Raw genomic sequence first — 14,742 nt, forward strand, 5'->3', positions numbered from 1 at the left:
GGCGCATTCTTCGCTGCCTCGGCCGCGCGATGTATTTGGTTTTGGGGGCCTCTGGTGAGGTGCGTCGGCATCTCAATCAGCTGCGCCTCTGTCGTCGCACGGGTTCTGCCGCTCCCCGTCTGCTTTCAGCGACGGTGCCGTCCGGTCAGCGCCCTGGGGACCCATCTACTGGCGCGCCTCATCCCCAGGTGTTACCGACGATGCCTTCCAAATAGCCCCATGGCGACGCGCCGCCGCAGCCGCAGCCGCCGCCGGCGCCGCCCGCATTCGACGCTTCGCTGCAGCCGCCAAGCGCCTCCCTGGGTCACGCGCCGCCGATCGCTTCCAGTGACCAGCCGTCCTCCGCCATGGACCTCTTGCCCGCTCCGGACCACATGACGTCATCGCGCGTCGGGTACCCTGACGCAATGGAGGTCGACCCTTCGGCCCCTCCTGTCTCATTACGGGCGCCTACACCGCATGTTGACGTGCACCCTGGACTAGGTTTTCAGGCGTTTCCTAGCTCCCCTCGGACCGAATGGCCGGGTGCGGGTGGCACAGCCTCGCCTGTTGTTAGGCTCCCCACCTCATCGCATACGTCAACATGGGGTCCTCCCCACGGCGGGCGGAAGCTCTATCTCACGACCGTTCGCCGATTTGCGGGGGAGGAATGTGGTGTCACCGCCAGACACCACACTTGCTAGGTGGTAGCTTAAATCGGCCGCGGTCCATTTAGTACATGTCGGACCCGCGTGTCGCCACTGTGTGATCGCAGACCTAGCGCCACCACAAGGCAGGTCTTGATATACGATAGAGCACTCGCCCCAGTTGTACGACGACGTTGCTAGCGACAATACGGACAAAGCCTTCCTCTCATTTGCCGAGAGTCAGTTAGAGTAGCCTTCTGCTAAGTCCATGGCTACGACCTAGCAAGGCGCCAATTGTAACAGTGCATGTATCTTACGAGTCTCATTTGTATAGTCCAGAGAGATGTATCACAAGGAGTAAATAAAGTTAAGTATATTCCAAAGCTACGTATTTTCTTGATAGCAGTCATAACGTATCTTGTTCCAGACTTGACGCCAGTCGGCGTGTGTGTACGCGTGCCTTTCTTTCGGCTACTTCAGTGTGGCGTAAGTCTTGTTACGTCACAACAATTTTAAAATCGGTCTCGGCCAGAAACTAGTCGTCAAATGAATGAAAAGTATAAATTTCGAACTTTGACTGGTTTTACGTTCTACTAAAAGTGATTGAAATAATTAGTGCTAATAATAGACTGACATTGGTAAATAGACCAGAACAATTTAAAAGTATTCACCTAGATCATTTGTTACTAAACCGCTTGTAATGTGACAACGTGCTGTCTAGTGAATGCCAGGCATAGTCAAGGCGCAACGGCAGAGAAAGTGGACGCTTATGCCATCTGTGGGCCAGAATCGAAGACAAAGCGGACGTGCTTCCGCCTGGTGGCAGCTAAATTAAAGAACGCTATGCGGGAGACAGAGTCTGGCCTGTGCTGCGCTCTGACAGCGAAATAACAAAAGAATTAAACTAAATACACTACTGGCCATTAAAAATGCTACACCAAGAAGAAACGCAGATGATAAACGGGTATTCATTGGACAAATATATTATACTAGAACTGACATGTGATTACATTTTCACGCAATTTGGGTGCATAGATCCAGAGAAATCAGTACACAGAACAACCATCTATGGCCGTAATAACGGTCTTGATACGCCTGGGCATTGAGCCAAACAGAGCTTGGATGACGTGTACAGGTACAGCTGCCCATGCAGCTTCAACACGATGCCACAGTTCATCAAGAGTAGTGACTGACGTATTGTGACGAGCCAGTTGCTCGGTCACCACTGACCAGACGTGTTCAATTGGTGAGAGATCTGGAGAATGCGCTGGCCAGGGCAAGCAGTCGAACATTTTCTGTATCCAGAAAGGCCCGTAAAGGACCTGTAACATGCGGTCGTGCATTACCCTGCTGAAATGTAGGGTTTCGCAGGGATCGAATGAAGGTTCAAAAATGTTCAAATGTGTGTGAAATCTTATGGGACTTAACGCTAAGGTCATCAGTCCCTAACCTTACACACTACTTAACCTAAATTATCCTAAGGACAAAAACACACCCATTCCTGAGGAGGACTCGAACCTCCACCGGGGCCAGCCGCACAGTCCATGACTGCAGCGCCTTAGACCTCTCGGGATTGAATGAAGGGTAGAGCCACGGGTCGTACCACATCTGAAATCTAACGTCCACTGTGCAAAGTGCCGTCAATGAGAACAAACACTGTCTCCACATACTCGTACACTATAATTACTCTACCATGCAAACGCTTGGGGTCACACTCATCTGGTATGAGACGTTCCCAGTGGGGTGTCCACTGGGGTTGGGTTGGGTTGTTCGGGGGAGGACACCAGACCGCGAGGTCATCGGTCTCATCAGATTAGGGAAGGATGGGAAAGGAAGTTGGCTGTGCCCTTTCAAAGGAACCATCCCGGCATTTGCCTTGGCGATTTAGGGAAATCACGGAAAACCTAAATCAGTACGACCAGATGCAGGATTGAACCATCGTCCTCCCGAATGCGAATTCAGTGTGCTAACCACTGCGTCACCTCGCTCGGTGTCGACTGGGGGCCAAACCACACAATAACCATGAGTTCGGTGTGGGGCAGCGGTGGGCTGGGTGGCCTGCTGTCGCCTGTTGTGGGGATGTGAACCACTTGGTGCTACGGTGGGACGAAGACTGTCTGTCGTTTCTTGGTCCCTGGTTTAGTAAACATACATGCACACATAAATTTAATTATTATGACGTTAATAAGTCTCCAAGAAAATTATAAACTGTTGAACGTCTTAAAAGGGAACCGTTTTGCAACCGTTTGTGGCGGAAACTAGAAATAATCTGATGAGTCAAAATTCACCAAAAGCTCTATCATAGACATTACGCTGTTGTTTCCACTTTCTGCACAACATTTCGACGACCGACTCAACCGTCTTATCCAGATGCTGTGAGTTTTGCTGTCTAGACCCCAACCAGCCTGTGAGCTGTTACGGCAGAGAATAGTAAGGGGTTGAAAATTAGAAAATTTAATTAAAAGTCATTAACTTGCCACAGTCACAGTGTGGTATCAACGATGCCACGGCATAGTTTCAAAGGTTGGTACTACCATGAGACACCGACGGCAGCACCCTCTAGCTGGTGCTGTGCAGCTCTACAAACATCCCTACAGAGTCAGCCCATTTCATCAGGTGCAGCCAGCCAGGACACTTCGCTTCAACTTCGCACGACCTTGCAAGTTATGTATTCTTGTTGCTTGAGTAAAGGGGATTTAAATTCATACTGCAGTACCGACGTGTTTTACCTTTTCCTGATCCAACCCACGCGCTGCCTTCTAGGCGGGTTACAAAACAGTTATCACGCCAGAGGTAGAAACGGAACCAGGAGATAAGTGGTATGTCACAAATGGGTCCAGCCTCATCACCTTACAACATCCCACCAAGCGAGAAGAGGACGAGCTCAGCAGAAAACAGCAGGGAACAGCAAACCAACGGAAATGTGACATGCATATTCGTTAGCTCACGCATATCCTGTAGCTATTATCAGGGAAGCTGCACAGCAGTTAAGAGCCTGTTAAGCGAATATAGCAGAATGACACATGCAGTCATTATGACCCGAGGATTACGTCATAGCCTCAAGTTAGATCCCTTTAAATACTTGAGCTTTCCAGCTCTCAAGGAGTTGATCACTCGGAACGATGGCGTTCACAGTAACAGCAGTCGATTCCATGATTTCGACACTGTAGCGTATCCATGTCCTAGATACTCTGTTATAGTGTACGAACCCGCCGAAGATGTACTGAGATGACGGTCTTCACCTGATGAACTTCATACCGCTCACCGCCTACCATTGCCGATGGAGAAGAAGACTGTCTTCCAACAACACCATATCTCGGAGTGCGGAAAGCGGCGGCAGGGCCTCGTGGGGTCCACGTTACTGTTCAACACTCGGGCGCCTCCGGTGCTGAAACCTACCCGGCCAGTAGGAAGGAGACCGATGGACAACACGACTTCCAACAACACCACATCGCGGATGGGTCATCGGAGGTCAACAAAGAGTTCGCAGTGGGATCGAACACACTCCGGCAGCTAGTACGACACCATTCGTGCTGGACCGTAGCCGCGTGGGCAGCGCGAGGTCACTCACCCTTCGCCTGGGCCTGCAGACGAGGAGCTGACTCGACAGCCGTCAGTGGGAACCCAACACGTAGCTGAATGAGGCATCAGCTACAAGGCCGGTGTGGAGCTGACTCGACAGCCGTCAGTGGGAACCCAACACGTAGCTGAATGAGGCATCAGCTACAAGGCCGGTGTGGAACAACACAATTGTAAACATGGTTAATAAATAATTGAACTTCGAGAATAATTTACTAGCGTCAGAGACGGTTCACAGGTACCCAGCTGCTATCCTGACTTCACGCAGTGGGAGTCTCCCCTCGCCCCCACACCCCCCCCCCCCCCCCCCCCGGGTAGACCTATTGTTGGTCTCACGTCACTATAGAGAAGTTTGCTTCCTGACGTCCACTGCGCCCTTTGAAGTTCTTTTGTTTCACAGGACACAAACTGATAATCCGTGAAACGCAACTTCCCTCAGCGCTTTCCAACTCTGATGTAAGTGATGTGCGAGATTTCAATAAATTGAGTGCCGAACCCCAATCCTTATTTAAAGTGAAACCTCCATTCCTGTTTATTAGGTTTCCTGATAGACTCTGTATGGAAGCAGCCTACTCACGCCATATAGATTTCATATGCTTTCCATTGTGTGTCAGACCAGACCCCTGAGGGACTGATGACCACAGATGTTAAGTCCCATAGTGCTCAGAGCCATTTGAGCCAGACCCCTGAAACTAGCAATGACGTCACGAATGCTGCGCAATACCTTAAAAGTAAAGAAAATAATCTGAAAAGTTAATAGCATGTCAGGAATGATGCTAAGATGATAATGTGTTAAGTTTCAGTTTAGTAACCTCAACAGTTTTCGAAATTTGGACGTTTTACGTAAAAATCATTGGCGCAACAGGAAGGAGCTAGAAACTTCAAAATTTATATTCGAATTCTTTTTTATTGTTATTTAATGGAAACAGCATGCTGGATCTCACAAAGTAATATTTTGATTAAAATTCATGATTTTCTGCTTTTGTGTCCTAAGAGTATGGAAGCAAGATAGATTAAGTAAGTGATTAAAGCTAGGATGTTTAGATGTAGGTAAAATGGAGATACGCTATAATAACAAAGATGTGAGAAGTTTCAAAAAGGTAGCTATAGAACTATAGCTGTAGCGTCTCTCCAAAGGGCAAGTTCAGAGCTCATCTATTGCGTGCAGTAGAACTAAAATAATTCTCTCGCCAAAAGTATTTAACATAACCACGTCCGAATGAACAGATACTTACCTGTGTGTTGATTGTACAATTAAATTGAGAGCTTCATTGGCCTTCAGCAAATGAAGCAATTAATTATTTAGTAACTTGAAGTGGTGCTTTACTAGCCGAGTGGCTATGTAGGAAGGCAAATGTTGTCGGTTGCGCCTTCGGCGGTCCGCACTGCGGCTATATAAATAAGAGCGCTGGGAGCTAGTCAGGCCCCAGTTCTCCTCTAGATTCGTATCAGCGCGCACTCCGTGTCGGAAGCCGCGTCGCGTCTGTGCAGTCACAAGCAGCAACCTTGCATGCCGTATTATGTAACTCGGTATGCACGTAACAATGAGTTGGCATTGGGGTAAAGTGTTAATTGCGGAACGACTCCAGTGATTTATTCGCAGTTTGCGTATGTCGTATTTTCACGTGTCGCCGCAGGACAGACCTTCTACCATTACTAGCGTGGCGGTTGATGAGTATTAACATCAAATTTTGGCGAGCATTCACTTAGAACATTTACGTCGATAACGGTTATTGAACAATTTCGTTATCTAGGGATAAAAGGATCCGCACAATATATTCTGAACAGCTCTGATACTCCAATAGCTGATAGTAGCATTACTTGGTTAAATATTTATTTGGAACTTTACGCTTTATCGTTTTCAGAATATAGTGAAAATTGTTATAGTAAACTGCATTTTCTGTGAATCCCAGACATCATCCTAAGTCCTCAGAGTAATGAACTTCAATGATCAATAACTTTATTTCTCCATCAGAGTGAGCACAGTGAAATTCAGTTGCAGGCATCACGTTTTTGCTAATCATGTTCTGGACGCCAACATTGTAGTTAGAGAGCCTGTGTTCAGAACGGCAACAATAGAAACTAAATTTTCCATCCGCCACCCCACAACTCCTTAATTATGTTGTCCCTGAAACTTGGAGTCTGCAGCACCACATTAGCCTCATCATATTTCATTTCATGATTATATTCGAGGCAGTGGTCGGCGACAGCTGATTTGCTTCGTTGTTTGAGTCTGGTGGGCCACTGACGTTCCTTGCATCTCCCCTCGACTCATCTGATCGTCGGCCCAACATAAGACATGACAGATTCGCATTGCTTTCAAAGACCTAGTTATAAAGAATGCTTTTTATATAAGTTGAAAGGAGCTAAATACACTGGATTCCACGTTTTCAGAGTATAGCGATCTTTCCGGATATTGGACCACCCTAAGGCAGATAAATAATTTTTGGTTTCTCTTCCTCGCACTGCCTCAATCCCTTTCTCATGTACACTACTGCCCTTTAAAATTGCCCCACCAAGAAGTAATGCAGATGATAAACAGGTATTTATTGGACAAATATATTATCCTAAAACTGATATGTGATTACATTTTCACGCAATTTGGGTGCATAGATCCTGAGAAATCAGTACCCAGAACAACCACCTCGGGCTGTAATAACGGCCTTGATACATCTGGAAATTGAGTCAAACAGAGCTTGGATGGCGTGTACAGGTATAGCTGCCCATGCAACTTCAACACGATACCACAGTTCATCAAGAGTAGTGACTGGCGTATTGTGACGAACCAGTTGCTCGGCCACCATTGACCAGACGTTTTCCGTTGGTGAGAGATCTGGAGAATGCGCTGGCCAGGGCAGCAGTCGAATATTTTCTGTATACAGAAAGGCTCCTACAGGACCTGCAATATGAGGTCGTGCATATCCTGCTGAAATGTAGCGTTTTGCAGGGATCGAACGAAGGGTACACCCACGGGTCGTAACACATCTGAAATGTAACGTCCACTGTTCAAAATGCCGTCTATGCGAACAAGGGGTGACCGAGACGTGTAACCAATGGCACCCCATACCATCACGCCAGGCGATACGCTAGTATGATGTCGCCAAACACGGATGCGACCATCATGATGCTGTAAACAGAACCTGGATTCATCCGAAAAAAAGGCGTTTTGCCATTCGTGCTCCCAGGTTCGTCGTTGAGTACACCATGGCAGCCGCTCCTGTCTGTGATGCAGCGTCAAGGGTAATCGCAGCCGTGGTCCCCGAGCTGATAGTCCATGCTGCTGCTAACGTCGTCGAACTGTTCGTGCAGATGGTTGTTGTCTTGCAAATGTCCCCATCTGTTGACTCAGGGATCGAGACATGGCTGCACGATCCGTTACAGCCATGCGTGTAAGATGCCTGTCATCTCGACTGCTACGAGGCCGTTGGGATCCAGCATGGCGTTCCGTATTACCCTCCTGAACCCACCGATTCCATATTCTGCTAACAGTCATTGGATCTCAACCAACGCGAGCAGCAATGTCGCGATACGATAAACCGCAATCGCGATAGGCTACAATCCGACCTTTATCAAAGTCGGAAACGTGATGGTACACATTTCTCCTCCTTACACGAGGCATCACAACAATGTTTCGCCAGGCAACGCCGCTCACCTGCTGTTTATGTATGAGAAATAGGTTGGAAACTTTCCTCATGTCAGCACGTTGTAGGTGTCACCACCGGCGCCAACCTTGTGTGAATGCTCTGAAAAGCTAATCATATGCGTATCACAGCATCTTCTTCCTGTCGGTTAAATTTCGCGTCTGTAGAACGTCATCTTCGTGGTGTAGCAATTTTAATGGCCAGTAGTGTATTGTTGATTTTTCACTGCATCAGCCTCTCCGTTTGATGCTCTGACAACCTATTGCTTCAGAACGCCCTTCGTTGGTGTTGCAGTTCTGCGGTAAGGCTACCCTTGCCTGAAAACGTTCGATCCGTATGGAGCAGTCTTCTGCATCGACTTTCTTTGTGACGGGTGGTGATGGCTCGAGGCGTGGAGATGCAGGTCAGTGGTCAGAATGTTTAGCTTCTCTGTTTACACGGACCCACGGATCCGTCCAGTCTTAACTAAAACGTCGAGTAAAGGTACTTCGCCCTCTTTTTCAAGTCGCGCCGTAAATTTTATACTAAAATGCACAGAGTTTAAATGTTCCCGGAAGTCTTCGAGCTTTTCCGCACCATGTGGCCTCACGACAAAACTGTCGTTCACATACCAATAGAAACCCGTGGGTTTCAACTTGGTGAATTCTAGTTCAAAATGGTTCAAATGGCTCTGAGCACTATGCGACTTAACTTCTGAGGTCATCAGTCGCCTAGAACGTAGAACTAATTAAACCTAACTAACCTAAGGACATCACACACATCCATGCCCGAGGCAGGATTCGAACCTGCGACCGTAGCGGTCGCTCGGTTGCAGACTGTAGCGCCCAGAACCGCACGGCCACTCCGGCCGGCTGGTGAATTCTAGTGCCATTGCTTCAAAAGCGAAAATGTACTACCTATCGCCATGCCGTCTGTTTGTACATAATATTTCCTCCCGAACAGGAAATAAGTTGTCAGAACGTGCCTAAAGATTCCTGTGAAACAATCGTCTAATTCTTCCGCCTTGAGTTCCGAGGAACCAGAAAGTAAAGAGGGAGACTACATCGAAACTGAGCATTACATCCGCATCCTGGAGCTGCAATAGACTGAGGCGCTGTAAAAATCGGCGGAGTTGTCAATGTGTGTTCGCACTTCCACACATATTTGCTAAGAACGCGTTTCAGGTATCTTACCAACTGCTGTCCAGGTGCACCAGTTTTACTAAGTATTGTGTATCAGTATATCATCATAGGCTATAAGCAGTATCCCTTAAACATTTCTAATGTTTACTTTCTCTTGTTCGTATTTCACTTCCATTAATCGTTACCGGTTTTTGTTAATTGTAACAACTGAGACTTTCTTATCTTTCTATACTTCATTTCTAACATCTTATTACACTATAAACCGTGGATGACCTCTCCTAAAGCCGACCGCGGTGGCCGAGCGATTGTAGGCGCTTCAGTCTGGAACCGCGCGACTGCTACGGTCGCAGGTTCGAATCCTGCCTCGGGCATGGATGTGTGTGATGTCCTTAGGTTAGTTAGGTTTAAGTAGTTCTAGGTTCTAGGGGATTGATGACCTCCGTTGTTAAGTCCCAGAGTGCTCAGAGCCATTTGAACCTCTTCTAAGACCATGCACACAATAAAGTTACACTTTATTTCCTTTACTCTTGCATTATTAAGTGTAAGATCGAAATTTTTTCCCTCTTGTATTTACTTCCCCCGATTTATCGCCCACAATCACTCGAAATATCCTTTCTGTTTTCTGCAAATTATTCTAGTCGGTAGATCTCATGTCTGAGATGTAAAACTTACTGTCTGACATTCCTCTTATTAATGCGAATGTACCTACTTCTTCCTGATAATTCCTTTCTCTAAATTTATCTCCACACTTGTCGGTGAGTCCTGTTTAATATACCTGGGTCACTAGAGAAAGAAAGTCGTCGGTAACGTTGCCCCATCGCCTGTTACTGACTTGTTTTACTTTTCATAATTTATTGCTCAGTTAATCTGAGACGGTACTACTTGGCTCAGGTTTCTTCCATGTCAATAATTAACGTAGTGTTAGTGTGACCTCGTTACGTTATTGCGATCTGTGTAATACGTTTTCTCAATAGACATTCCGGCAGCCAGAAGCAAACTAGTCGCGTTGTCCGTACACAGGAGTAAGAATTCCCTTAACCATATACCTTCCCCATACTATTAGTAATCTCCAAGCCTATGCTATTCTCTAAGCGTTTCCTGGCCACAGAATGTCTTCAGTATATTACTATGTGATAATAAGCTGTATAAAACAGTTCATTCGCTCTCTCGTTCCCAGTATGGGATCCAATAGTGCTTATAACGCTTCTCGTCCATCTCTTTATGTACAATTATAATTAAAGAAACACATTCTCGCATTGCCATTTGGCTGCCTGAAATATGAAACTTAAATTAAATAATTATAGTGAGTAGTTGATAAATTTTAACGATACACAATCCATAACTTGCCATTTGAATTGTAATATTAGCATGTAACTACAACATAATTGTCTGTGTATGTTGGGAAATGTCCACCTAAAAGATAGACAGATAAAATCATAATTACGTTTCAATGAGTAGAAGTCCCAATTTTCTTACCATTTCTTTCTTTTCTGGGTTAGAGAAAAAAGACGTAAGGGAAACGAGACAGTTTCAAAACATAAATATTACGAGAGCTTTTCTGGTTTCTTCTTGGGCAGCAGGTGACTTACCAGTTGCCGCAGCAGCCTCTGTGCCCTCTTCGTTAATCTCTATGAAAGCTTTGTGGTATACTGCATTCACTTTAAGCCGTTTCTTGCTAATTCCAGAAAAATCAGCATCCTCCTCACTGAACATTTCAGTCATTCCAAGCTGAAATTGAAAAGATCATTATTTCAGAGCACGATTTTCGTGTACATTCGTCGTCGCCTCCTTGGATAAGACATGTTATCTGAAATGACAATAAAAGTTGTAAGTGCACTGAAAAATAAGATTAACAAATTTCTGACAATGGCAGATTGTTCAGCAGAGAATACGTCAAACGTTTGCATGAAATGAAAGGATGATATCACTACAATTATGTTCTACTTGCTTAGCAGCGTATTTAGTATATCTGAACCACATCTGCTCGTAGCTTTCACGTGACCAAAGTGGCCATAAATTACCTGTAACTTTTATTGGAATGAGACGTTACGAATGTGGACAATTTTGGCTGTACCGGCGTAGGATTTAAATCCCTCTCTTATCTCATTTTCACAGCACCAGTATTACATACGGAACAGCACTTCACATTGAATGTAATTGAGGAAGAAATTCCTTCTGGGTTGTCAAGCAAACGCCAAGGGGTTACTCAGTCATTCGTGTAGTAGAAAGTATTTCCACATGCAAATCTGCTAATAATCTTTAGGTAAAAGAAATGATAAATGTACAGTACAATAGCTCCGTAGCATTACTTCAAACCAATGCAGACGCCACGGTTCCTTCTCGTAACAGATTCACGTTCACCTTTCCTTTCTTTGAGTAGACATGAACATCATGCCTTGTTGTTGTTGTTGATGATGATGATGATTTTGAATTGGCCTTCAGTCCGAAGACTAATTTGATTCAGCTCTCCATGCTACTCTACACTGTGCAAGCCACCATCTCCAAATAACTACTGCAACCTACATCCTTCTGAAAATCTCTTGATCTCCATCTACGATTTTTACCCCCCATAATTCCCTCCAACACTTTGCTGCTGATGCCTTCATGTTTCCTATTAACTGATTCCTTCCTCTAGTCAAGTTTCTTTTACCCCCAATCTGCTCAGTTACATGATCACATGATTGTACGAGTATTTTCTACGTTCTTCTGTAGTACCACATTGTATTCTCTTCTTGTCTGAACTGTTTATCGTCCACGTTTCACTTTCATGGGAGGTGACACTCAAAACAAATACTTTCAGAAAAGACTGCCCGGCAAATCTATATTCGTTGTTAACAAATTTCTCTTCTTCAGAAACGCTTTTCTTGCTATTGCCAGTCTACATTTTACATCCTCCGTACTTCGGCCATCATCAGTTATTTTCTGCCCAAACAGCAAAACTCATCTACTACTTTTAGAGTCTCGTTTTATAATCTGATTCCTGATTTAATTCTGCTACATTCCATTATGCTTGTTTTGCTTTTGTTGATATTCATCTTATAGCCTCCTTTCAAGATACTGTCCATTCCGTTAAACTGCGCTTCCACGTCCTTTGCTGTCTCTCGTAAAATCACAATGTTATCGACAAACCTCAAAGTTTTTATGAACTTTCATTCATTCTCAAAATTTTTCATTGGCTTCCATTACTGCTCGCTCAATGTACAGCTGAAAAACTTCGGGTCTAGATTACTATCCCACTCCCTTCCCAACCACCACTTCTCTTTCAACCTCTCGACTCTTATAACTGCCGTCTGCTTTATGTACAAGATACATAACTTTTCGCTCTCTGCTACCTTCAGAATTTCAAAGTGTATGTTCCAGCCAACACTGTCAAATCTACAAAAGTTACAAAAATAGATTTGCCTTTCCTTAATCTGTCTTCGAAGACATGTCGTAAGGTCATTATTGCCTCGAGTGTTCTACATTTCTCCGGTACCCAAACTAATCTTCCCCCTAGGATGGCTTCTACCATTTTTCCATCCTTCAGTAAATAATTCGCGTTAGTACGTATTTTACAACCACGATTTTACTAAACTGATGGTTCATTCACACCTGTCATGACGTGTTTTCCTTGGAAATGGAATTATTATTATTATTATTATTTTAAGTCTGAGGAAATTTCTACTGTTTCTTACATGTTGCAAATCAGATGGAACAGTTCTGTAATGGTTAGTTCTCCGAAGGATATAAGTATTTCTGGCTCAGGTCTTTCACTGCTCTGACAAATTTTTCTCGCCGTATCATTTCCCCCGTCTCATCTTCATTTACGTTCTCTTCCCTTTCTATAATACTGTCTTCAGTTTCATCTCCACTGTACAGTCTGTATATATATTCCTCCCACCTTTCAGCTTTCCCTTCTTTGCTCAGTATTCGTACAGCTGCTCCTATTTTTCGAAAGGTCTCATTAGTTTTCCTATCGGCAGTATCTATCTTTCCTTCAGTTTTATGCTTATATGTCTTTACATTTGTCTACTAGCCACTCCTGCTTAGCCAGTTTTCACTTCCCATCAGTCTCATTTATTAGATCTTTGTATTCCCTATCGCCTGCTTTATTTGTCACATTTTTAAATTTCCTCTTTTCTTCAATTAATTTCAATATCTCTTGTGCTACCGAAGAATTTCTACAAGACCCTATTGTTTTACTTGTTTCAGTCTCTGCTGCCTTCACCATTTCAACTCTTAAAGATATCCATTCGTATCCTACTACACTTCTGGCCATTAAAATTGCTACAACAAGAAGAAATGCAGATGATAAACGGATATTCATTGGACAAATATATGATATTAGAACTGACATGTGATTACATTTTCATGCAGTTTGGGTGCATAGATCCTGAGAAATCAGTACCCTGAACAACCACCTCTGGCCGTAATAACGGTCTTGGTACACCTGGGCATTGAGTTAAACAGAGCTTGGGTGGCATGTACAGGTACAGCTACCCATGCAGCTTCAACACGATACCACAGTTCATCAAGAGTAGTGACTAACGTTTTGTGACGAGGCAGTTGCTCGGCCACCATTGACCAGACGTTTTCAATTGGTGAGAGATCTGGAGAATGTGCTGGCAAGGGCAGCAGTCGAACATTTTCTGTATCTAGAAAGGCCCGTACAGGACCAGCAACATGCGGTCGTGCATTATCCTGCTGAAATGTAGGGTTTCGCAGGGATCGAATGAAGGATAGAGCCACGGGTCGTAACACACCTGAAATGTAACGTCCACTGTTCAAAGTGCCGTCAATGTGAACAAGAGGTGACCGAGACGTGTAACCAATGGCACCCAATACAAACACACCGGATGATACGCGAGTATGGCGATGGCGAATACACGCTTCCAATGTGCGTTCACCGCGATGTCGCCAAACACGGATGCGACCATCATGATGCTGTAAACAGAACCTGGATTCATCCGAAAAAATGACGTTTTGCCATTCGTGCACCCAGGTTCGTCGTTGAGTACACCATTGCAGGCGCTCCTGCCTGTGATGCAGCGTCATGGGTAACCGCAGCCATGCTTTTCGAGTTGATAGTCCATGCTGCTGCAAACGTCGTCGAACTGTTCGCACAGATGGTTGTTGTCTTGCAATCGTCCCCATCTGTTGACTCAGGGATCGAGATGTGGCTGCACGATCCGTTACAGCCATGTGGGTAAGATGCCTGTCATCTCGACTGCTACGAGACCGTTGGGATCCAGCACGGCGTTCCGTATTACCCTCCTAAACCCACCGATTCCATAATCTGCTATCAGTCATTGGATCTCTACCAACGCGGGCAGCAATGTCGTGATACGATATACCGCAATCGCGATAGGCTACAATCCGACCTTTATCAATGTCGGAAACGTGATGGTACGCATTTCTCCTCCTTACACGAGGCATCACAAAAACGTTTCACCAGTCAACTCCGGTTAACTGCTGTTTGTGTATGAGAAATCGGTTGGAAACTTTCCTCATGTCAGCACGTTGTAGGTGTCGCCACCGGTGCCAACCTTGTGTGAATGCTCTGAAAAGCTGATCATTTGCATATCATCACAGCATCTTCTCCCTGTCGGTTAAATTTCGCTTCTGTAGCATGTCATCTTCGTGGTGTAGCAATTTTAATGGCCAGTAGTGTATATTCCTTTACCTTGTTGCAGATAATCTTTGCCTAAAGTCCCATCTGAAACTATCAACAATCTCCGATTCTTATCTAGGTCCCATCTCCTTAACGTACTAGATTTTTGGAATTTCTTCAGTTTT

General features: G+C 45.0%; 1 protein-coding gene across 3 annotated transcripts in view; it reads right to left on the reverse strand.

Annotated features, from left to right (window-relative positions):
• Positions 1-14,742, reverse strand: part of LOC126458540 (serpin B8-like) — a 206,324-nt gene that overhangs the window by 24,561 nt on the left and 167,021 nt on the right. For all 3 annotated transcript variants that reach the window (XM_050095656.1, XM_050095653.1, XM_050095655.1), the window contains one exon: positions 10,557-10,695. In XM_050095656.1, coding sequence (XP_049951613.1) covers positions 10,557-10,695 — 139 coding nt within the window. The remainder of the gene's footprint in view (positions 1-10,556; positions 10,696-14,742) is intronic.

The sequence above is a fragment of the Schistocerca serialis genome, chromosome 2 (assembly GCF_023864345.2).
Source record: "Schistocerca serialis cubense isolate TAMUIC-IGC-003099 chromosome 2, iqSchSeri2.2, whole genome shotgun sequence".
Taxonomy (NCBI): Eukaryota; Metazoa; Arthropoda; class Insecta; order Orthoptera; family Acrididae; genus Schistocerca; species Schistocerca serialis.